Raw genomic sequence first — 26,610 nt, 5'->3', positions numbered from 1 at the left:
ATCACCATAGTGTGCTCTCTAATGTAAAGGTGGCATTGAGTATGCTGGGGGAGGTAATAGATTCTCTGTAACATTGGCCGAAGCCCCAACATGTTTTTGCATTCAACATTTTTGTAAAGTGTTGGTATAAAACGATAATGAGAGTTATTCCAGTTATATAAAACATGCCTAAATGAATGTTTTGACAGGGAAGATGTGTAATTTCCTTTGTTACTTTCCCTTTGCTGAGTGAGGATGTGCATTATCACTTAAGCACCTACATGTATCCTGGTCTGCATTCCCACATGCCGTGCCAAAAGGATGAGTTAGCGGATAGAGTGACTAACTTCACTTGAAAAAGTGTTTCATAAAAGTTCACTATTATTACAACTTTTATTTTTTCCACACCAATATAAAATGTGTTGTTTGCAGACTCGTCTATAAAGGAACAAACAAAGAAAGCCTTTTAGAGTTTTACTTTAGTTTCCAGTCATTCCAGCCTGGTTTATTAAAATTACAATGAAAATGTTTGCCTTGCAGCAATACTGACTGGCTTATAGGGGATAAGTAGAAGAGCATAGAGAATTAAGGCAACGTTTTCTTGGAAAACATGCAAATAGCTAAAGTTAACATTGATAGTAAATTATTGACATCATCACAATCATGGACAAAATAGCACAGCATGTTGTCATGGAAATCCAATGGATCTCATTATTGTCAGTGGGGTTCATTGGGTACAGTTTTGTCTATAAAATGACTGTTCTGATAGTATTTTTCTTAAATCATTTTTCTGTTCCTGTATTAGAAAAGGGTTGAGGGGATATCGTCACTCCATAAGGAGAGAACCACCATTAAGGTGTGTGGAGTCTTATTAAGCCATGAGCGCTCCACTGTGCAAAGGAACATGGGGAGAATATGCAAATCTAACTTCCATACTTGAGGCACTGGCATCCTAATTACATCATGGAAGTCAGATTTGCATATTCTTCCCATGTATTAGAACAGTGGTACAAAGAAAGCATCAGAGATGTGAACTCTGTAGCCTGTAAGTTATGTTGTAACTACAGAAGGAGGCTTAGAACAGACGATTGTCTACAGTTAGCTACTAGGGCTGTTCTAAACCTCTTGAAGTGACACATTTTCCTACACAAAAGCCATGTAAATGAACCAGAAGATTAGATACATTTGGAGTATCCTTTTCCTTCAGAAAAGATTTATTTCCAGTAGATGCTTTTAGCAGCTATTTTACAGATCACATCGTAGGTACATTGTAATTGCCATCCACAAGAAATATCAGTTATTTAGTGTTAGGGCTTAGTCACATGTCAATGATTTTCACACTCATTGATTTCTATACATGTATTCAGACTTCTGTTTTCTTTTGTCAAAGACTTGGTTCTATTGAAAAAGACAGAACCATGTCTTATTTTGGTCTCTGTTTTTACACCAATATTCCCAGACGAATCAGTGAGTTAGAGAAAAAGTTGGACAGTAAATGAACATCATCCATGTGTTGTCCATTTTATATGTGGATGCACTGAACATTGCTTTTGTACACTTGTGTGACCTTTTTTTTAGCGGGATAGACATCCTTAGATTTTTTTAAATAGATGTGATAATGGCAGTCACAAGGATAGAAAAACTGACACAAAAAACCCCCTGACATTGTCACAAATAAAAAACTGAGCATTTCCTATAGATGAAGAACGGACATGGAAGCAGAGTATATGTGTGCACCCTTCTATGCTTACAGTATGCTTGCATCAAATGTTTAGCGTGCACTGCGATGCTTGGGTTGTCATCTTCCCTGTTCTCCCAGTTTATTGGTTTATGCAGTATTTGGTTTCTACTTTTCAGCAATAAAATCTGTACTTTTGTTTCCACAGTGTAAAGGGAGCAGATGCTGGCAATGGAATAAGAGTCTTTGTACCAGACATTGGGATGTTTATTGCCAGTTTGGCCACTTGGCTGTTTTGCAAGAAACTTGTTCAGAAATCAGTGACAGAGGAAGATGCGCAGTACAACACACAGTTTGTAAATGAAGAAATGGTAAGTGGAGATCCAGATGTTACTATGATTAGCCCAGAGAATTGTTCCTAAACTGTAACGTTCTTATTATATATCTACATAAAGGTAGTTACAGGCTATTTTACTATACATCTACAAGTAAAAATCCTTGGAATAATATAAATTATCTGGAAATTATCTGGTCACTGCCTCATCTGCCTTGTTACCAATGTTAAACCAGCTTGTATAACAAAGCCTGCATTCTTCACTTTACATGTGCACTACAGTGCATATTTATTAATAGGGTTTTCTAGGAGATTTTAATGGTCTATCTATAGGATAGAGCATAAATATGTAATCATTTGGGGCTGATATATGAATCCTGCACAGATTAGTTGTTCTGATCTGCATCTGATCCCTGTACTATACAGTGCATGGAGCCTGAAGGAGGCTCAGTAAACTGTTTAGTGGCTGGGCACTGTTACTTCATTTCAGCTTCCATTAATATTAGTGGAAGTTGAGATTCAGTGGACTCTTATTTTAATGTGTGACCCATTGGTGTCAGAAGCACTATAATTAGGTCTAGGCAAAACAGTGTGGGGAGAGATGGGGTCTTAATGGTCTGATGCATTTTATTTATTTTTTTTAATGTAGATTGTGAGCCCCACATAGAGCTCACAATGTACATTTTTTTTTTTTTACCCTATCAGTATGTCTTTTTTTGAATATGGGATGGAAATCCATGCAAACACGGGGAGAACATAGAAACTCCTTGCAGATGTTTTTTTGCCCTTGGCGGGATTTGAACACCAGCACTGCAAGGCTGCAATGCGAACCACTGAGCCACCATGTGGCCCCGATGGTCTGATACATTTGTGAATAACTTACTCCAGAAAGAAAACCAAAAAGAATATTGGCTTTCAAATACAACCAAGATCATGTCTGTAGCCCACCTGCATCTTGAGATATCGCTGGTTAAAGTATACTTGCAGCTTCAGTTTAACCAGTGTGCAATGTGCATCTGACAGTGTGCAGGGAAGGGAACATAATTTTGCTATGTCACTTCAGATAGTCCCAGGGTAGTGGATACCATAGACTTTTAATCATAAAATCAACCCGCCTCACCCCCCAAGACCTTAGATGTTGCGGGCAATGCTTCAAACGTAGCACCTAAGTCATTGTATAGTGAAAACTAAAAATAAACTTTTTTCCCCTTGTTAATAAAAAAGAAAAATATTAAACCCACACAATCGGTATCATCACATCTGTGACTATCCCTAGAATAAAATCAGTACATTTATTCCACATGATAAATTTCATAAACCTTAAAATTGAAGTGGCAGAATTCATATTTTCCGTTCATCTCACCTCTCAAAAATAAACAGTAATAAAAAGTGATCAAAAATGTTATGAAACTGGTTGAAAGAAGCTACGTTCTTCTGTGAAGCTGATGCCATGTCCCCTTCTTCTGTAAAGCTATATCTGTGTGGTCTGAGGTGGGCCCATCGCTTGCTCCTTGTCCTTCTCCTCTACTTCCTGTGAGTCTGATTCTGGATCTATTGAATTTACCTGAGAACCCTTATGACTCTATGTGGTCTATTTCTTCTTTCTATTTTCTTAAGTTTGTACCCACCTTTCTATCTTATCTTATCTCACTCTATCTTCTTACGTCCTCTTTCTGCTGTACTGCTTTTTTTGTGTTTTTCTTACCTGCTCTCATTCCCTTTCCCCTTACTTGCTCTCTCTTGTACTAACATATTACAATTTTTCACACCTCTCCTTCTTCGTCGCTTCCCTTCTTGTTCTTGTACTCCTCCCCCTTATTACGCGCGCTCATTTTGGCAGAATACACATGTAAAGAATACACGTGTAAAAATAAGACTCCCATTGACTTCAATGACATTTTTTACACGTGGAAAAAAAAAAAGTGTCAAAAAACGCGTCACGTTTAATTTTTAATTTTTTGAATGAAAATTAAAAAATGTTATGAAGGTGGAAATGCAGAGAGGGATAATATGTTATTGGTGCAAGGCTTCAATTTGTGATATCGCTAAAGGGTTAAACTGTACATAAGGCACCAAAGTTATGTTCCAGCAATATTTATAGATGGTGAGAGGTCCTTTTTAATAAAATATTATAACAGTGCTAGTAGCAATACCTTTGAGGGAACAAAGTGTTGCCAGCTGCAGAGTGCTCCCATACATACCACTGTGTATCCCCGGTTGCCAACCACAACATCCATCCAGAGCCACGTGCAGTAGGGCAGATTCACTAATAATGGCTAACAGACAGTACAAGCTTAGATATGACAGTCTTGATATGTACCACCGCAGCCGAACTTGCCAGTTATTCTCTTATTGTCTACAGAAGCATCAGTGGAAAAGTTCTCATTGACATGTGATATGAAAAGATAAGCTGACTAAAAGACACTGGTATTTCTATGCTTGTTTGTAGAATCTCTAAATAGTTTTCTATATGGAAGCCTGTATACATACTGCACTATAAATCATTGGTTGCTGAAGAGATGACTGCTTTATTTTCACTTGCAGCTGTGAAATGAACTTTCTCCACCTCTTTAGCTTAAGACTTACATTGCACTCACGGCCTGGGATACTTTCCAGCTCAATTCACCTGCTTTACATTTCAGAATCCTAATAAAAGTGCCTGGAGGGGAGTTAGCTCCAAGTATGCAACCAATATGGTGGTAATGACTTGGATAGAAGCCTGATATCTGGCAGAATGTTTCACTTCATGAAATACTGCATATTAAAAGTCTACTTCGATGTAACACATAATTATCCTTCCTGATTAAATACCCTGTTCTTCGAAACACATCTAGACCAAATGCAAATATTATACAATATTTCACTGTAATCTGATTGCACAATGCCCTTCATGTGCCTATGGGACACCAGTTACATCTGTCTTACTGATGCATCCAGTAGTCTGCCACTGGATACAGGCAGTCACCTCGATCTTCAATGGCTGGTGTGCTGCTTTTCCAGCAGCCAAAAGGACCCCAATTCCATGAAGCAGTTGATATCTTGGTAAAAAGTACCTTCTTCGCCAAGCTATCCAAGCCTCTTGTGCTATCCAGGCCTCTTCATAAGCAAGTTGTTGATCTTGAACCTTAAATAGTGTGCACCTACCAACCCTGTCTTTGGTGGATTGCATTGTGGGAAAAGACTCAGCTTCTCCCTGAGTGCAACCATCGTGCAATCCAGCTTCCAGAAACCTCCGGAACAACAAACAAACAATGACCTGCGCCAGTTAAAGTGACCAGTACTCATATACATTAATACAACACACAGTTTCAAGTCATACAAATACAACACAACATACAATGCAACCTTAATAACTATGCTGGTTTACAATGTTCCAGACTGTGCCACACTGTGCCACATCTCTGCCAAACCACGTGTGCAGTATGAAAAGTGGCTCTCCTCTACATCTACGCAGTTGTTTGTGGGAAGGAGACACTAGCATTCGGGTTTCCATTCTTCACATCTACTTATAGACTATATTGGGGTTCACTGGGTTTCCACCCAAAATCAGCATAATGAAAAGTCATGGCCCACATTGCACATAATGTGGAGAGTAAGGTGTGAAACAGGGGTTGTGGCGCATGTTTGACATAGAGGGATAGATAAATCTCCCCCAATGTCTTTCCTTCTGCTAAAGAAAAGGCTCCAAGTGCATATGGCACATACAGTATGTGTATCTACAGGGCCACTTTCATCTGCTAGGTGCCAAGCTTTGAATATGGTTGTTATGGTGGACTACACTTTTCTATGCAGAGGCTTACAAAAAATGTTAAACGTAGTGTTTTTTCATTCACATTAAGAGCCTGTTTCCCGTGTACATTACTGTATACTTACTGAGGAGCAAACATTGCAGCTATCATTTGGAGGTGTATGTGGTAAATCCCTCTATATACCCTCGATGGAAGGATCTATTGCTGTATAATCAGACCCTTATGCAGTTTTTCTAATTATTAAATAGACTAAATGTTGACAACGGTCAGAATAAAGGTGAATGAAGTTGAGCCAGTCTGTTAAACATCACCTGCATACTTCACTTATGTATAGGCTATATTTCTAATTATATATCACAGAGTAGTTCATTCATTCAGATAATTGGAGAGGAAGAGGAAAGCTATGAAACATGAAATATAAGTGTGCAAAGTCTGAACATACTCGCTGTGCTGAGGCTTACGAGAGGATATGAAGCAGTTTCTGATGGCTGCAAAATAGGTTTATATTTTCAGATATGTGATCACTTATTTAAACATAGATAGTCATAGAATACTGGAAAAATGCACGAAAAAAACTGAAGGTTAATAGCAGGGTTAAATGTATATTGACCTGAAGATGGTTTTCTTCTTCTTTCCATCTCAGTGCTCAGCTTCGGAACCTCTGGCTTTCTGAAGCTGCACCAAGCTGTGACTTTAGGTATTATTTGAAACATTTTAATACAGTGGAGAAAAGAAACTAGTCATTTTTTTAACCCAAATCATCAGGCAAATTCATTAAACCAATCGATTTTGCAATCTGATGCAAAACCGTGGCTTTTGATACTTTCATGATAAACCGGTGTGTGTTGGCTGGATTTATTGGCCTGAACTGGGACTTCTAGCAGTACAGTTATCCATGATATAATCAGTATGTTGCTGCGAGGCAGGGACTCCTTTCATCATAGATAACTAAACTGCTAGGAGTCCCTCTCCCATCATACTGTTCAGGCTGGTAAATTTGACTAACACTCGGACCAAGTTTCACGTCTGAAACTCAGTCATATGAATATGGGGTGAGGCTACATATTGCAGAAATGCTGCATTTTTTGTTTTTTAATAATCTGCACTACCACATAACTTGGTTTTATTATCTTAGCCCATGTTTACTCTAGCTTGGTTAGTATTTTGCATCAGTATCTAGTATAAGCTAAACCCAGCAGTGAAACCTACAGAGAAATTCTAAATTTATTTTGGATACTTTTGCACATCCTCCCATGTTTTATACACGTCCTGCCTTACAATTACTGATCAAGAATTCTTCTGTGTAAAAGTGGCCTAATTTTTAAGACTTGGTATGCGGCTAGTACCAGGCACCAGCAGATTTATGTCCACCTGACAGCACTATGGATTGCCTCTATAGTGGAAATGCCGAGGAGTATTGTTGCTGAATAGATTTTTTGTGGAAAAATGATGACATTTCCTCGCTTTGGTGTTTATATATTTCTGATGAGACAGTTAAAAGCTGAATGTCAACAAAATTTCACAGTGATGACTAAGAAGAGTTTCTGGCCCCACTCTTGTAGTAGCAGTAACAGCTGCAGTGCAGGCACCAGTGTTTTCCTGCCTGGGATGTATCGCTGTCTTGACATTTGCTTTGCTATACTATCTGGAGCGCACGTGTAGAAGTATTTGCGCAGATCCTGAATTTTTATGTGTGTCCTGTTTATAATTATATCATCTTTCTGCTGTAGTTTGCATGCTGTATTTTATACTTCTCAGAATTTAGAGACATTATACTGAAGTGGGCTTGAGTTGTTTTTACGCTGGTGTTATTCATGCAGTTCCCTTTTAAAACAAGGCAGTCGGAGACTAGATCAGGTGCAAATAATATAACTTTATTGTGCTATTCTAGCTCTTATCAGGGCTCAGCAGCTTGGAGCACTTTGCAGAGCTGACAGACTTCTTCTCCATTAGACAGCAATCACAGTGAAGAGAGATGTCACAGCCAGTTCTACTAGATATCTAATGTGGTTTGTGACCTAGGCCATGAGCTGTAAACACTGAGGATACATATTCAGCTAAAGACAGCAAGCAGTGGTAACACTCTCCTTATAGTAGTTGTGCTTGTGATAGGGTCCTCCAACCCCACCACACACACAAGCTCAATCACAGCACACACTTGTATATGTGTGTAACATGTAACATGTTGCCATCTACAGTATAGGGTTTCAAGGATATACAATGAGAAAATAAGCTGCAGATCAATAGCGATATTTTGGTCATATCTGTGTAATGGGGAGCAGTACAGTTTATATGGAGGGTAACCAGGGAGTTAGTGGTAAATTTATTCAGCTGTATCTGACAGAGGGAGTAAGATTAAAGGGGTTTTCCCATCTCCTTGTTTCAGCTTTGCCTGCAGTGTCTGCTTCTCACTTTCTGTATTTCTCTCCCTCCCCCTCCCTCCTGCTAAACGGGACACACAATCCTTCTGCAGATCAGATAATATGCAGATGCTTGTACAGAAGGGACTCAGTATTATCTGTGTGTTTACATACAGAGATAATAGATTTTGCTTTATCAACAAAGTGCAATTAGCTGTGCTGATTGTTCTGCCACTGAGTAAGTGACGTCACTTGTCCAATCTCACAGGACCATGGTTATAGCAACGCTGTGTAAACAATGGGAGGAATAAGGTCACATAACAGGCAAACAAAGCAGAATTTCTAAAGTAATATATTTAGGAAAAGTCTTCAATTTACATAAGCTACCAGTATAGATAGGACCCTTGAGATGGAACAACCCCTTTAAGGATTAAGCAATGTAATGGGTAAAACATTTGAGTTACCATCCACTCCAACTTTGAATAAGATTCGGAGATGGGAATACCCCTTTAATGGCTTCAACTATGAGGCTCAGATTCATATTGACCTTAAATACACATAATTTGGAGCTATGGCTGAATCGTTATAGAATCTGACTAATAGAATTGAACCTGTCATGAAGGGAACCTATCATATTGCATATGGTGTAAAATCTACTGGCAGTATGTTGAGAAGAAAGGGAGTAGATATTATAAAATATATACGTTTGTGGGACAACATCCAGAATAACTTGCCATTTATTAATTTAAATCCCTGCTCATTCTTTTCTTAGGAGTCCAATAGTTGGTTCTATTAAGTGACTGACAGCATAGTGTGCAGTTATCTTTCACTAACTAGCCATTGACTATTCCTTCTACAACTTGAGGCCCTGACTCTCAAGTTCTCTGCTCTAGCTGTCCTCCGCCTCAGGATTGATCCTATTTAGTCAAATACACCTCAGAACTTAACCCATTAAGTCATACCTCTGCCCTTCACTTAAGCAGGTCTCGCCTATAATTCTTTTCTAGTCTCCAACATTCCTTACTAGACCCAACCATAGCCTCTCCTTCCGAGGCCCATGTCACATCTTCCAGGCTCCAGTCCTGGCCGCAAGCCTAACTGTTACACAGGCCAATGACAGATTCAGTAGGCTTGACATGCATATTGATCATATGGATATTTGATATGGACCTCCTCTTTTATCTACATCTTACTGCTCACCCCCTTCAGCTACATGTGGTGGTTCGGTACATTGTGCACATGTTCCCCACTAGTACCAGGGAATAGGTGCACGAACTTGCCATTTGTACCCTGTGACTGTCACTAAAGAAAACCATCAGTCTCTCAGGCAGCCACATCAGCTTGTTATGGCTTCTCAGGCCACTCACAGAACCAGATCCTGTTTGCCATTTGTATTGCAGTTCATTTTATTAATAGTAGTAATATAAATGTACTGAATTACTATTATCATACTCTTCAATTCAGGCGGAAATGGGGAAAATGGAAATGGATGATGCATTAATGTATGAAGAAGACTTTGATGAACACGACGGGATTGAAGAGGCAGAAGAAAGCACAAGGTTAAAACTTCTCCGCAAAGTTGCCTCAATTGCCTCAAAACTTAAAGAATTAGTTGGCAACATAATAGCCACTGCTGGAAAAGTAGTTGTTACAATTTTACTTGGTATAACAGGTTGGTATTTTATAAAATAGGTAATCTCTTTTAAAGCAATATTAAATCTAATTTTGAGTAGCCGAGACACAAAATGATCCGCACTGAAAGACTGATCAGCACAAAGGACAAATGACACTTTACATCACATGCAGTAAATGGAAAATGGTTATAAATAATTTTTCCAGAACTCAGAGTAATGTACCAGTTTAATACAGTGATACATTAGTGAGCGTAGATCACTGCATGTATATGTTTGCAATTTGTTTTTCTTCCAAATGAATTACTAAATGTAATGTACATCTTGGACCAGCAGAGATTATGAGGTTGACATCATTTTCAGCAGCAGGATGTGAGGTTGATGATCTGTGATTATATTGGTGAAGGAGAGATGTGCATTTGACAGGGGCTGTGCAAAAAATAAAACCAGTAGATGTGCACCTGCACTTTTATTTATTTTTGTTAGGAGCTCTTGACTAGCTTTGTTTTTTGCATTGCACGTGTGGTGTATTCACTGTATCCACATGTTTGATTAAGTGCTAAATAATGTGTTTTTACAATATATGTGTATTTTCTATAACAATGTAAATAGATATATTGAGTTATTTGTTCAATTTTTTAAGTATTTTTTTAATGATTATAGTATGTAACATCTTTTTTTTTTTTTTTCTAGGCATGATGTTGCCTTCGTTGACCTCAGCTGTGTATTTCTTTGTATTTTTGGGGTTATGCACATGGTGGTCCTGTTGCCGAGTATTTGATCCGCTGATATTCAGCTGTCTATGTGTATTAATGGCCATATTTAGTGCAGGGCACTTGATTGGACTTTATCTGTACCAGTTTCAGTTTTTTCAAGAGATCATTCCACCCGGTGATTTTTATGCCAGGTAAGTAATGGATGAATTCATTTTCTGTTCATAGGATTTTAAAGAGTTTGTCCAGCCTCAATTGAACTTTCGTATTGATGATGTATCCACAGGATTGGTTAGCAATATGTGATCAGTCATTGTCAAAAACCAGGACCCTGCACAGCTCATCTATTCTACCAGCCTCTGTGTGCCATAAGATGCTAGTGGACAGGCGACATTGCTCCTATTCAAGTATTAGTAGCAGCACAGCAGCCCCATCCACTGCATAAAGCAGCTTTTGGCACCAGAGGCTGCAAGAAGAGGTGAACTGTGCAGGTTTCGGGTGTTAGACGATCATATATGGATGACCTATCCTATCAGTATGAAAATACTTAAAGAGGTTGTCTAAGGACAACCCTCATCCATATCGCCTTCTACAAAATATGGATGTCATAGAAAGGAGTACCCCAAGCAGAACCCCCTCTGTGAATTCCCCACAATTTCTGTATGCATAAAAGCAGTTTCCCCCAGCAGTAATGGCTGACCATCAGAGCTGAAAGTATCTGTGTCTGAAAAGAGTGTGACTTTCTGAGACAGCCCCTGTAAAGAAACCAAATAATACATCCCCTCGTAATAATGCAACATTTGCTGTAATATTTTTTATAATATAACACATTCTGTCTATAACATATTCTGTCAATGTTCAGGGTGAAAATATATTAGCACATACAGTTTTTGGATCCACTTCTGTGTTTTTGCATAGGTGTGATTCCAGTTTAACTGAGATGTGAAAAATGTATTTACATTTCCTCCCTTTCCAGTATTATCTGAAATGAGCAGCTTCATGTTTAATGACAAACTCCTGTCTGCTGCGGCTCAGCTGTGCCCTGGACAGGACCCCATTCTGCTGCAGGAGATGGCTGGTGATGAGGACATGTTAATTAACGTGTGGTTTTGTTTCATTTTTGCTAAATTGAGTAAGCAGGCTTCATTCATCCTGTGATTTCACTTTCCATCAGCCAGCAGTAATTTTCGAGGCTTATAACTTCCTGGCTGTTGCTACTGTAATTCTTTGAAGTAGGGATATTAATCACAAGAGAGCCTTTCATACACCAGAATTTTTGCATGAAATTTTCAAAATGCCAATACGACTGCTTGAAAAGCATAAACTGTAGCCCTTTAAAACACATACAGCTGACTGCTGGACTACGATTTTATTGATTTACAATAGAGACGGACAAGGCTCACCAGACAATCAATACATTACTCTTTTAAAGAAGGCGCATTAACTTGCCTTCTGTAGTTTAAACGGGATATGGCTTCTCTCAAGCAAGAATCCCTGGCGACTTTCCAAATTAGTTCTGAGCCATGTAGAAAAAGCTCATTGCTGTGCCTCGGATGTCACTGACCTTATGTGCGCTTTGTAACATTTGCATAAATCTGCAATGATTGCATGAATTAAGGGTGTCCCCTGCTGGGTCTGCTCTAAAAATACAAGGTTTTTCAAGTCTTTCATAACTGTAGAGTTTTTCATATAGATGCATACAATTTGCTTTATTTTAAAGTGAGCATAGTTTGTATGAGATTATACAGTATATACAAATGGATTTTCTGGGATTTAGAGAATATTGCATATTTGAGTACAGTTTTTATATCATTACATTTCCTGCTGTTCAGCAATCTCCTGCAACTCTAGTGGCTCTTGCTTGTCTCTGTTTAATGGTGGTGCAGTAATGACATGCTGTACATGCATGTGACTAGTGCAGCCAATCACTAGTCTCACTGATGATGTGCCACATAGGCTAGCATGGTGGCTGAGGCCAATGACTGGCTGCTGCAGTGTACATCAGGTCAGGACCAGTAAAGAGAAACTGGTGACAACCACTGGAACGCAGTGGCTTTTTACGTTATCACATTCTCTGGTCTATGAGCTCTGCAAGCTGCTCATTTGTGTTCTGTTAATACCAGTTGCAGAAATACACTAAAAAAAAAAAAAAAAAACACAGGCAAAAATAACCATAACCTTTTAATGCTACTTACACATACAGTGTCTTTGTTGTGCGGCAGAAAAAAAATCACCAACACAATACAGCAATGTAGCATGCTATTAGCATGCTATTTGCTAAAAATGCTTCTATTAGAGGGAATTGTACCCTAGAAGCATTCTTGAAGTGTGATACACAGCATCCACTAAGGAAGCATATAGGCTGTTTTGAACTGTGCCCTGAGATGCACACAGTTGTGTGCATGAGGGTAATTCTGTGTTCACATTTACCTACTGTCTCCTGTGACAACAAGCTTAATGCCCCAGATGTCTAAGATTAGGACCTCTTGGACAGTGGTGTAACTAGGAATGGCAGGGCCCCGTGGCGAACTTTTGACTCCCCCCCCCCCCGACCGACACCGACGCCGAAGACCTCGACTAACCCCTTCCTACGCATTTCTGCGCGTTCTATTATGCCCCATAGTGGCCCCTTAACACAGTATTATGTCCCTTAGTGGCCCCTGCACACAGCATTATCTCTTAGTGGCCCCTGCACACAGTATTATCCCCCATAGTTGCCCCTGCACACAGTATTATGTCCCACTTTAGACACCCATAAACAATTATTATACTCTGGGGTCTTTTCAATCTGAGACCCGGGGGAATAAAAACATAAAAAACTACTGTTACTTACCTGTCCCCCGGCTCCTATGCAGTCTTTTCCGCTGCCTTCTCTGCTGCTGTCCTTGTTCAATGACGTCGGACATCACATGACCTGGGACACAGGCCGGGTTCATGTGACGTCAGAGACGTCAGAAAGGCGGCCTGGCAGGATCGTGGAGAGGTAAGTAACAGTGTTTTTTATGTTTCTTATCTCTCCCGGTCCGCCAATCATTATACTCGGGGGTCCGAAAAGACCCCTAAGTATAATGATAGCAGCGGTAGCAGCTGTCACCGGACCCCTAATGTCCCGGGCCCTGTGGCAGCTGCCTCCGCTGCTATGGCGGTAGTTACGCCACTGCTCTTGGTGATTTTATGCGCATGCCTTATCAAAAGTTGCTATTAAAGTGGGCACAGTGCCATATTGTACATTAGTAATAGTAACCTATGTGGCATTTAGACATGAGATTTCATGTGGTCCCCCTCTATACCTGCTATACTGCACCATATAGCACTGCAGTGTTATATAACACCCCAAAAATTAACTTAGATTTATCCTGCTCTGCTTATAGTAATTGCCTAAATCCCACTCAGTGACTTCTCTAGAGACCAGTTAGATAAGGGACAAAGTAGAAGACATAGGTGCCACATATCCCCACCTAGATGCTGACCTGTGATGTAGCAGCTCAGAGGATCCAATTGGTGATGAGCTGGTTAATTATAGAGTTGCCTTGTTAATTATTGAGTTGGACCTTTGTTCTAGTAATCTTTCAATATATAGTTCTGCAGCACTTTACAGTTGGGAACATCATACGTCAAATTTTCCCCACTGGATTTCCTGAGGATTTAACAGCAGATTCACAGTGGATTACAAAAAAAAAACAATCATATATGTATATAGAGAAAGAATAATAACAAATTTGCATGAAATACTAAACTGAATTACTGCGTATTTAAAGAGCTATTTACCTGCTTTCCACAGAATAGGGCATAAGTTGTGTATTGGATGAGTTTCATACTAAAGGAACCCCCTTATACAGGAGAGTGGAGGTCCCTTTGCCCTGTCTGAATGGCTCGGAGGTTGTTCAGGTTCACTGCTGTTCCATTCATTTCTGTGGGACTACGGGAGATAAGCTAGTACTCTATTTCTGTTAACTCTGTTTTTGTGATTGTTGAGAATCCCATTAGTTGGACCTCCATGTACCTGCAAGTTATCCCCTAGGATAAATCATATATACTGTATATATAAGACATATACATACATACAATAGACATATACGCAAATGCACTTACCTTTTCTGGAGTCTAGATACAATCTATACATACGAAGGAGGGAAAGAGGTTCCAGAGGAGTACATGAAGCACGGATATAGTTTTATCAATTCAAAAAGCTGAAGTTGAAGTTGATAGTCAGGGTAGTAAATTGCAAGTTTTGATGTAGAATGAAAGCTAAACATGTCTCCCATAGTGTTGGGTTGTGTAGTGCTCTGCAAAGATTATATCTAACACATTTATTTGCTCTTCTTTTATTCCAGGTTGTTTGGTGTCACTTCAATAGTTCAGACCAACTGTTCAACTACATGGAAATTCATAGCAAATCCGGATATATTTTGGTACCACTATACCAACCCCATCATGCTGTTAGTACTGTATTACACGCTGGCAACTCTGATACGTCTTTGGCTGCAGGAACCTGTCGTAAGTGTAACATTTTATTAATTATTTATTTTTATCGATCCTTGGATTGGATGTTCTTGCTCTGAGGAAAACACATTAAAGAAACCACTTAAATACAACTGTATCAAACTCTTAATGGACCTATTTGTTTTCAGACTAATACAGTACTGTAAGTCAGTTAGCATTTTCACTTTGTCATTGATCTCTATTGATCATTGAGTTGTCCTGCCCTTGTACAGTCTAATACTTGTTTCCTGTGCATTTCAGTCTTTTATCCATCAAAGTGCTTAATTCCTTAACAAAGTAAATGCCTTCTGACAGTAATGTGTAAGCAAATTATCATTTATTTTTTTAGATTAATTAAACAATTCATTGAAGGGCTACACATTTAGACAGAACAGCAACATAAAAATGGTGATAGGTCCTGTTTACTAGTCATATAATGCCTCAAATTTATTTTTTTTGGGGTGCTCAGGGCCATAGTAGGACTACCATAATGGTAGCCTTAGCCTTTTACCATACATCCTCCTGCCTTTGATTTTGCATGCACAAAAAATGTTCACTGTCCACAGCCACAAAGGCTTCATGCCAAAGTATAAAAAAATGTAAATTTAAAAATTAAAAAACAAACAAACCCATAGCAAGCTCAACACACAATCCAGAAAAGTCTATGTTATACAAGACAGTGCAAAAAGACTACGTAACTGCACTGGCAATGAGAGACAACGTAATAATGCAGTAGTCAACCGTGAGGGGCAGAATCTAAAAAATCCGGAAAATCACACTGTATGATTTTTAAATAATTAAATTGCATTTTATTGCATGAAATAAGTATTTGATGCGATAAAAAAAACAGAACTTCATATTTGGTACAGAAACATTATTTTCTTCTGCAATAACTACGTTATGCTTTTGTTAGGTAATCTATGAAGAAAACAGGGAGAATGAAGAAGGTGATGGAGTGGAAGCCTGCAGCCCACCTCCACTCACTGCAGAAAGAAGACGAAGTCTGTGGTATGCTACTCACTATCCCACAGATGAGAGAAAAGTAAGAAGTTATTATAAATAACCAAGATCAATTAAAACATTCACTAGTGTTGTGTGAAGACACTGGTGTCCGTAAAATGTAGAAAAGTATTGGATATTGGCAACTGGTCTTAGGTCATGCTTGGGGTTGACAGTCTGCAGACTTATTGTTAGGCCTGGGACTGATCCTTGTATGTAAAGAGAAGAAATGTAGCTATTGCACACACTCATTTATTGCATATGTAGGGATCCCTTCTATTCTACAGCTGGTGTTTTTTTACTTTACAAGAGTATCTAACTGGAGAGTTATCCCCATATTTATTGAAAGTTTTTTGTAAAGAGTTCCTTATATGTAAGCTATTTTCAGCCAATAATGTTGTTCACAAGTACCAATAACATAAACTATTATGTAACATTCGTCAAGTCAGCATTCAGTGGAGTAGAGTAGACATTTAATTACAAGTAGCTTAGAAATAGAGATGAGCGAATCGAAGCTGATGAAGTGGAATTCAATTCAATTTTAAGGAAATATTTGATTCGTATCCAATCCGGATGTCTTCATGTTTCGTGCTAACAAATAGTTTTTTTCATAAAATGGCTGCTGTCAGGACATGGGGCGAGGAACCTGGTAACTCAGCATCACCCACAATGGCATGCATGCAACCAACCATCAGCCATCCACCCCTGTGATGTCACAGCCCTCTAACCCCTTCGAGACCACCCATGGCATTGGGAGCGGTTGTTAGCTGTAACTGACAGCTAACATCCTGCACATCCCCCAGTCGGAGCACAGTTCTCCAACATGGTCAAACGTGACTGCAGTATCTAAGGGGTTTTGTGATACCAAATGTCCCCCACCCCTGGGCATCCCCCACCCCAGGCTGCCTGGAGCCCCCCACTACCTGGTTGATCCAGCCGGGAAGTGAGGAAGTCAGCCTATGTGTCTGCATAAGCTGACTTCCTCTATAGACTGCAATACACGTATATCGTAGTCTATAGTGCTGAACCAGCAGTTCTACACCACTATACAGGCTCTGTTTAGCCAGGAAATAGCATTTTATTTAACATGGTTTGCCGTGACTTAATTAGAATCAAATTGTTTTGGAAAATTCGGTGAAGCTGCCAAATCGAATTTTTGAGAAATTGGCTCCTCTCTACTTAGAACATGTATTAAAAAGAATCACATTCAGACCGGTGCTTGCAGTGTATATAATTGTAACTTTGTCATTGTATTTGGTTGTGTATGAATCATTCATTGATTAAGCCCATGAGGGTTGTTTGCTTGTCACCCAGATATATAAAGTGTCCTTTTACCCTGGTTGATGCAGGGGCAATGATAGGGAACATATATCCCTAGGATAATTTGCTCCTGATCATTGCCCCTTATGGATGTATGAGCAAGAACAAAACAATAATTTACTGTGCAATGTTTTACCCCATTAGTATTACCATTTACTACAGAAATTCATGTGTGACATACCTTTTTTTTTATGTTCCAGTAACTGACCCTCAAATGATTGTAATGCAGAAGCTTCATTAAAGACAAAAACATGGCTAAAATATAATATATTTCTATATGAAAATAAAGTCAAATAAAATGGCAGAAAATAAACCTATTTGTACAATAAAGAATTCAATTGATTATATGCCTTTTATTGTATTTTAGCTAGAGTTTTACTTTAATGCACAATGTGTTGTACTTTGCTTTAATTTTGTTGCTATTCTGTGTATTTGTTGTCTATATGTAGATTGCATTCCACAGCGTCATTGTAGTCATTGTGGCTAGCGTTAATTTTTTTTCCTGCTTTGCTTTTTGCAGCTACTTTCCATGACTCAAGATGAATACAAGCCATCTGATGTTAGTATACAAGCAAGAGTATATTTCACCATTGTGCCTCACTAGTTTGGCATACACGTTATCTCTTATCTGAATTAGCTAATACGAATGTTCATGGGGATTTCTAAAAGTACAGTCAGATGATCAAAAATGCATGCGTGTATACTAGAGCATGTGACTTGAGAGATTTTATTTATGCAGTTTAGATGTTGATCTTTATACCTGTTTTGGGGGTGGACATACAGTATGGGATTTTGTAAGTCTTTTAGTAGAAAGTAGAGTAAAGCTAGTTATACTTCTGTTAGTAACTTCTGCCTCTCACTCTCAGATGGAAACCTGGTGAACCCCATTATAGTCAATGGAGTCCATTAGGCACTGTTTCTATCTATCTGATCTGGTTTTTCCGTAGTGTTTGTTTTTCTGTTCCCATATTCTAAAATTTGATTAAACATCTTCTCATCTATACTTGATAGGTTCTGCTTGTAACAGTTAATGGGACACCAGTGGATTATCATGCCATAAATACGTCACTCCCTATAGAGAACGGACCTACTAAAATAGATATGTATTCTACACCACAATACAAATGGGAGCGTACAGATGAAATCTCAGGTAAGAGTACACCTTTGCAAAGTTATCTTATGTGATTATATTTTGGTTGACATTTTCCACCATTTTGTCACACTTACCTTCCTGCCGGGGCCATTTTTCATTTTTGTTTTTTTCTCCTCACTTTACTAAAACCATAACTTTATCGTGTTCGCAGAGCCATATGAGGGCTTTCTTTTTGTGGGACAAATTTAACTTTGTAATGGCACCATTCAGTGTTCCATGCAATGTAATGGAAAACTGGGGAAAAAAATTGATAATATGGTAAAATTAAAGATATCTCGGCATTTGTGTGATTATTTCAGCATTCACTTTGTGGTAAAAATGACCTGTTCCTAAAATACTTTGGCTTCACAAAGTAAAGTTATTTTTTAATACAAAACTCTGAAAAAGAGAAAAATGATTCAGTCACCGCATGCTGACAGCTGTAACTTTTTCATGTTTCTGTGTGCGGAGCTGTGTGAGTTGTATAAGATGTAGTTTTTATTGATATACGGTAATTTTGGTAAATGTCCGTTGCCCTGGTTTACTTTTTATAAAAAAAAAAATGTCAAGGTGAAATGGTGAAAAAGTGTCGATTCAGCTATTTTTTTATTATATTCCACTAAACTTTATATATTTTTAAACAAATACTGTTTTTTGGATTATGGGTGCCTCTCCCTATCTTTTGTTCTTGTTTGGTATTTTGGTGTTTGCTAGCACATTTTTTTGGTAGGCGTATTATATACTTATAGGTATTCTCATTTTTGGAAGTGATATTATCTCTAATGTATATAAACTTGTCAAGTGTGAGCATACTGTTAGCATTTTTTTTCATCTCAAATTGGGAAAAATGTTGTAATCTGACAAATGTGCATTGTTTAAGACTATGTAGGCGTTATGTATTCATGGAACAGGCAGAAATGTAAACTTCTTGGTAAGATGATACATTTACACTAAGAATGTTTATATACATACCATATACAGTAGTTGTGAGGGTCAAAAATTATTGCCATCTTACATTGTACAGTAGTTTCCCCCCTACTGTACAAGGACCTATGCCTCATACAGCTCAGCTCCAGTCAAGTAATGATACTAAGTTCATGTTGTCTTATAGTACCAAGCACTGTTCCCAATAACGTGCGCGCGTGGGCGGCCGCACACCTATTGCAGCCGCCACGCTCATCCAGAATTAATGGCTGTGCACTCAACTCAGATCTGCGTCCGGAGGACGCAGATCTGAGTTGAATACTGACGCGACTAAAGCAAGGAGCTGTCACAGGTCAGCTCCTTGCTTTGCCGCTAGTCGCTGTGTAGACATGATGTGATGATGTCACATCGCACCTACAACTGTGTGCGAGAGAGAGTGAAAGGCGCGGAGAGAGCGGCGGGGGAGCGAGGAGAAGGTAAGTTTAATGTGTACACTGAGATGGAACGTGAAACTGGGGGGCAGATGAAGGAGGGGACGGCATGACACGGGGGGCAGAGATGGAGAGGACATGAATCTGGGGGCAGAGATGGAAAGACATGAATCTGGGAGCAGAGATGGAGAGGACATGAATCTGGGGGCAGAGATGGAAAGACATGAATCTGGGAGCAGAGATGGAGGGACATGAATCTGGGGGCAGAGATGGAGGGACATGAATATGGGGGCAGCGATGGGGGGACATGAATATGGGGGCAGAGATGGGGGGGACATGAATATAGGGGGCAGAGATGGAGGGACATGAATCTGGGGGCAGAGATGGAGGGGGGACATGAATCTGGGGGCAGAGATGGAGAGGACATGAATCTGGGGGCAGAGATGGAGGGGACATGAATCTGGGGGCAATGACGGAAGGGAGAAATGAATCTGGGGGCAGAGATGGGGGACATGAATCTGGGGGCAGAGATGGAGGGACATGAATCTGGGGGCAGAGATGGAGGGACATGAAACTGGGGGCAGAGATGGGGGGGACATGAATCTGGGGGGCAGAGATGGGGGGAATATGAATCTGGGAGCAGAGATGGAGGGGGGACATGAAACTGGGGGCAGATGAAGGGTTTATATGAAACTGGGGGAGAGATAGAGGGGGGACATATAATTTACGGGTGACTGTAGAAGGATTATACTGTGCGGGAGCACGTAAAAAATGAATGAGAATGGGCGGAGTCAACATAAAAGTAGGCGGAGATAAATTTGCCAAGGCGCGCTGTGCACGCCACACATTTTATCCCACTTTCCTCTTTTCAAAAGTTGGGAGGTATGCACTCGTCTGAGTGCCGGGTCGGCCCGTCACTTTCCTCAGCACCAATCTGTGTGTGGGGGAGGGGGTGACTAAGGAAGGATCATTATACTATCTATACACTAGATTAGCGTTTTCTTGTTTACTACTGGTGGTACTGTTTGGCCATCAGGTCGCCCATCATTGACGGAGCCTTGCCCAGCTCACTAGCTGTTCCGCTCAGCAGCTTCCAGGGTTTAGAGGGAACATTGGTACCAAGTACAGCCTACCCCTTCAAGAGTGAACTATCTCAATATAAGGGTTTATTGTTATCATTACTTTATAATACTCTGAGATCAGGAATAAGTCAGAAGATGATGCTATTAGAGATGAGCGAGTAGTATTTGATCAAGTAGGTATTCGATCGAATACTACGGTATTCGAAATACTCGTACTCGATCGAGTCCCACTCGCTATTCGAATGCAAAAGTTTGATGCAGAACCAGCATTGATTGGCCGAATGCTATACAGTCGGCCAATCAACGCTGGTTCTTCTCCTACCTTTAGAAGTCTTCTCCGTGCAGCTTCCCCGCGGCGTCTTCCGGCGTCTTGCGGCGTCTTCTGCCAGGCCCGATGCCTGGCAGAGTGAATTCAGAGCCGGAAGATGCCACGGGGACGCTGCACGGAGAAGACTTCTCGGAGGATCCAGCCCGACCCTCACACGTGGATGAGCATTTTCCCCCTGAAACGAGCTTTTTCCCCCCATAGAGTGTAATAGGGTTCGAAATTCGATTCAAGTAGTCGAATATTGAGGGGCTACTCGAAACGAATATCGAATCTCAAACATTTCACTGTTCGCTCATCTCTAGGTGCTATATGTTACATATGCTTAATTGTGCATTGTAGCAGAGTTAGAGTCACTGGTAATGGAGTTGTCTTTATGGAGCCGAGCTATAAATTGCCTGAAGTTGACAGAATTTAAAATATACAATATAAACAGAAGTTAACCATGAGATATGTAGTTTTTAATACCGCAGTGCACCTTCACTTCAACTGCTTAGTGTCTGCCAATACACCTGTTTATGACAGCCATTAAGAGGCCTTATTCTGCAGTGATTCCTTTCTACAGCATTGTACAATATGACCTGCTTATGTGTCTTCTACAGCCCTGGAGCTGAGCTGACTGTTCACAGCTTTGCCTCCATTGTAGTCGCCTCGTGTGCAGGTATCACCAAGAGTCATCTGCGCCAGAGTCTCTGTATGGTGAATCCATCTCAGTGACTGCTGAAAAAGTAACATACACCCAGCAGATACCATTATAGTCAATGGGGTCCTCCAATGGACCAGAACAACGGACACCCTGACGCAGATGTGAACATAGCATTAGTAAGTAAATTCAGTGTATGTTGTATAGTAGAGAACTACTAACATGTTTTCCATTAGAAAAGAAAGAAGAAGAAGAAGAGGAGGAGCAGTTGGAAGAGGATGTGTCTGAGAAAAAGGAAAACGCCAAAGTTCATGCTATGGTGGTGGCATTGCAGTTCATCATGAAGCAGAGTTACATCTGTGCTCTAATTTCTATGATGGTGAGATATTAAAAAAGTTGTTATTTTGGGCACTTCTTCTATTCCAGGTTATTTAGTTTTTTTGTGTAATTTGTAAATGTGTGTGTGTATATGTGTTGTTTTCATGGACGGATGGATCGATATAAGTGAATGGATTCATTTGTAATGTCCATTAAAAGAGATTTACATCTGTTTGATGGTCATTAAAAATGGATGAGTGGGTTGGGTTAAATAAAGATAGACCAATGAAGTTCATCTAGTTTGAACTTTCAGATAAAAACGTATGACAGACTAAGGGTGCATTCACACTGAGTAATCGCTAGCTTATTTTGTAGAGTAAAATTGCACTTGTAAATTTTGCTATCCCATTGACTTCAATGATATTTTTTTATGCCTGTAAAAATACGCCTGTAAAAATACGCTTGTAAAAATACGCCTGTAAAAATACGCCTGTAAAATGTCATTGAAGTCAATGGGATAGCAAAATTTACAAGTGTAATTTTACTTTACAAAATAAGCTAGCGTTTACTCAGTGTGAATGCACCCTGACATGGCATTTAGACTGAGGCCCCACGTTGCGGAAATGCAGATTTTTTGTTGCATATTTTGCTATTTTTTTTAGACAAAGCCCCAAGAATAAGATAAGATAATCCTTTAATAGTCCCTCCATGGGGAAATTTCAGTGTGTTACAGCAGCATAGTAGCACAGATACAGGATAATGGATGGCTACAAAAGGAATGGTAAATATATTGGAAGCTCTTATACTTCTACTTTCTGATCAATTCACTCCTGGCTTTGGCTGAAAAAAGGGCAACAAAAAAACTGCATTTCTGCAACGTGGTTTCAGCCTAAAAGTGGACAGATGACCAGAAAACTGATGAAAGATATCTGACACACTGATAGCAAACAGTTTCATCCATTTTTTTCCACTTGTGTGCATGTATGCTAAGCCACTGCCTGGTACATACCTCCCAAAGAATCGTATCTCCAGAGACAATAAAGGAATGGGTCCCTTTATACATAAGACCACCAGCCTCTAAAATGATTGATGTACACAAATAGGATACTGATCGTATTGTGATTTACATTGGTTGGATTAGAAATGATTACGTTAGATTGAAATTGTACCTATTTGGTGTCTGTTTCAGTGAATTTATTTCTATTTTTTGTTTTTTCTCTAGGCTTGGAGTATTACATACCACAGCTGGTTAACTTTTGTATTGTTAATCTGGTCTTGTGCTCTTTGGATGATTCGTGATCGAAGAAAATATGCCATGCTCAGTTCACCCTTCATGGTCGTCTATGGCAATTTGTTGGTGACATTACAATACATTTGGAGCATAGATTTGCCTACGGAACTTAAAGATATTTCAGGTCTACTTGAGCGTAAGAGCCCAGAGGAACTTGCATCAAAGGTGAACTGTTTGTATATTATACATAATATTGTATCCTCTTTGGGGTTGTCATTTGTTGATATATTAAACACAGCACCTAAAACTAGGGCTCCACAACATATTGTTCTTGATGTGTTACAATGCAATCTCTCACAAGATTTCAGTCCAAACTAGTAGGATACATAGATACCATAATAATGGCTGGATTTTTTTTTCAATGTCAGAGATTATGTACACATTAGATGTTATACAATCTCACAGGAATACAATATATGCAATATTATGCATCTACCTGGGCACATCTGTGTGAGATTATTATCATAGGGTCATGGCCTAAACCTGAATTTAAATTATCAACATGGCTTCCATTCTTTTCAGAGTCTAGACAGCTCATATAACATATCATGTACTCTTCATTATTTATTGCACCCTTTTGCTCTTCATCTCTTCTCATACATCTGACTTCCACCCATCACAAGTGGCAAGGAAAGATCACCAAAAGTGCAAAGAAAAATAAGCAAATGTTAACCTTCTCTACTCTTTTTTTTATCTGATTTAGATACTTTTCAATGTCACCTTTTGGCTTTTGTTGAGACAACACCTCACAGAGCAAAAAATTTTAAAGGTGCAAGAAGCAACCTTATCAGAAATTAAAGTTGGAAGCCAAGATAAAGGTAAGCAAGGGATTGTTCTTATCAAGTACAGTAGAATTGTGTTAATTCAGCCTCCTACGACACATTTTTCCTATCATGTTGCTTATTCTAGAAGAAGAAATCCAAAAAACAGAAGATGAAGAAGAAGATGAAAATGATATTATGAAGGTCCTAGGGAACATGGTGATGGCAATGTTTGTGAAGTATTGGATTTACGTATGTGGAGGAATGTTCTTCTTTGTCAGTTTTGAGGGGAAAATAGTCATGTACAAAATCATCTATATGATGCTGTTCCTGTTCTGCGTGGCTCTGTATCAGGTAATGATTGTGGCAGTCTCTAAGAAATGTCCCTTCCATGTCTGCGTCCTTGTTAACGTACAGTTTCTAGTTCTAAGTTTCCTTGTATTCTTCCTTCTAATTATTTGTATTTTCTATATTCTAGGTGCACTATGAATGGTGGCGACGGATTTTAAAATATTTCTGGATGTCTGTGGTAGTTTACACCATGTTGGTGCTTATCTTAATTTATACGTACCAGTTTAAATCCTTCCCACCTCTGTGGATGAACATGACAGGATTAGATAAAGATAAGTACGTTGGTCCTTCTTACTATTACTACACAATGTTAGAACCATTAAATCCAAATAATAAACTATGTGCACACTACCTGGGAATTGGTAACAATGTCGATGTCTGTGTTGGAGAGAAAACAGTAAATAATGCTTACACTATTTAAGGCTAAGGCGGCATGTTGCAGAAATGTAGCTTCTTTTTTTTGTTGTTGCAGGTTTTGCAGCGTTTTTTTGAGCAAGTAGGTAGCGGATTGATCAAAAAGTAAAACTGTAAGATTCCTTTTTGTAGGTACTCTTGCAAAATCTGCAACAAAGAAAGCTCTGTTTCTGCACATGGGGCCTCAGCCTAAGGGGTTGTTCAAACTACCGCTGGTGACCATCAGTGGTGTCTGTTGCTATTGTCCATTACATGATTTTAGCAATGGACACTGGCAGAACTGTCACAAATTCATTAAAAATGACATTGATTTCGGTGAGACTTTAACTAGTGATCGTTGGTGTCCATTTAAACCAACTCCGTCACATGACCGTTATTGTCATGTGAATGGTTTAGTGTATTGTAATTGTGAATGGTTTAGTGTCCCTGTCAGGTTCCATTTAATATCATTGCTTTTGTCGAGCTGGAAATGCATGCTTATTTGAAAGTTGAGTCATGATATGCTGTTCCTAACTTGATGCCTTGCTTTGTTTTTCAGGCTAGCAGATCTTGGTTTAGAAACTTTTACTCTGACTGACCTGTTCACTCGTATATTTATCCCAACTTCTTTTTTGTTGGTGTGCATACTACACCTACATTACTTTCATGACCATTTTCTGCAGCTCACAGACCTTAAGGCTGTAACCAGCAAACAGGACAACACCATTTACAGGTAGGTAAAAGGAAAACGATAGTCACCGGACTTTTTGAAACATATAGAATGATCGAAATATTGTAAAGGTCAATGTGTGATCCTTAGGTATATGATGAAACAATTGTTATTTTAGTGGTGCAAAAAATAGACATAAATAGACAAAATCTTCAACAGTTTTTTTTTTAAATTTATCATTAAACAATATATCAAATTGGAAGGGAATTGCTAGTTGATAATTAAGGAAGGAATAAGGAAAAGGAAGACAGAGACAGTGAGTCCTAAACTCGACCCAGCCTCTGTCCCTACCTACTTGCCACAACAGGGCGACCGGCCCTTTTCTGAATAAGTGATTACACAGAACAGGATAAGACAAAACAGCACAGAAGCACAGTCAGCAAGCCAAGGGTCAAAAAAGAGAGACAAACAGTACCAAAGGGTCATTCCATATCAAGTGATCCAAATAGGAATATTTTTTTTACCTGACGTCTTTAGATTCTTTTTATTTTTATTTTTTATGAAGTACAACTTAAGTTAATTACAAATAAAAAGTTTTGAATTTTTTTCTTTATCAGTTAATTTTTTATAGACTTCTAAAGTTTTGAAAAAGTGTGAATTTTGGCCTGGTATGGCTTTACATTTTTTAACATATCTTGGGCTAGAATTAAGATAAATAGGTGGGAGAGGCATCATTTTTCTCAGAGCGGTACCGGCTTTCATTTGATATGTCACAAGACGATGTTTCTTTATATTTTGTTTTGGAGAAATCAAATTCAAAATTTTGATGCGCAATTGTGAAAAAAACGTATGTTCTAAAATTGTGAAAAAATGCATTTGTGTTACTTGTGTTCTTGGTTATATTTGTACAGGTTTTCAACTTGGGACCAAATTGGGATCAATTTTTTTTTATTTTTTTTTTTAAGCCTTGAATCATCTGATTTTATGTTTGTGTGAGCTTCTTCCTTTTTTCTTTTCAAATTACAACTTGCTGAATTCAACATT

The 26,610-nt window shown here is 39.1% G+C and overlaps 1 protein-coding gene across 1 annotated transcript in view; it reads left to right on the top strand.

Moving 5' to 3' along the window:
- Positions 1-26,610, top strand: part of PIEZO2 (piezo type mechanosensitive ion channel component 2) — a 265,739-nt gene that overhangs the window by 133,686 nt on the left and 105,443 nt on the right. The window contains exons 5-17 of the mRNA XM_075270713.1: positions 1,866-2,028; positions 9,565-9,772; positions 10,425-10,638; positions 14,779-14,941; positions 15,840-15,968; positions 17,766-17,804; positions 18,257-18,395; positions 22,019-22,161; positions 23,323-23,556; positions 24,095-24,209; positions 24,301-24,506; positions 24,631-24,779; positions 25,456-25,629. Coding sequence (XP_075126814.1) covers positions 1,866-2,028; positions 9,565-9,772; positions 10,425-10,638; positions 14,779-14,941; positions 15,840-15,968; positions 17,766-17,804; positions 18,257-18,395; positions 22,019-22,161; positions 23,323-23,556; positions 24,095-24,209; positions 24,301-24,506; positions 24,631-24,779; positions 25,456-25,629 — 2,076 coding nt within the window. The remainder of the gene's footprint in view (positions 1-1,865; positions 2,029-9,564; positions 9,773-10,424; positions 10,639-14,778; positions 14,942-15,839; positions 15,969-17,765; positions 17,805-18,256; positions 18,396-22,018; positions 22,162-23,322; positions 23,557-24,094; positions 24,210-24,300; positions 24,507-24,630; positions 24,780-25,455; positions 25,630-26,610) is intronic.

The sequence above is a fragment of the Leptodactylus fuscus genome, chromosome 4 (assembly GCF_031893055.1).
Source record: "Leptodactylus fuscus isolate aLepFus1 chromosome 4, aLepFus1.hap2, whole genome shotgun sequence".
Taxonomy (NCBI): domain Eukaryota; kingdom Metazoa; phylum Chordata; class Amphibia; order Anura; family Leptodactylidae; genus Leptodactylus; species Leptodactylus fuscus.
Note: the sequence above shows the minus strand (reverse complement) of the source record. Positions and strands in the feature narration are given on the sequence as shown.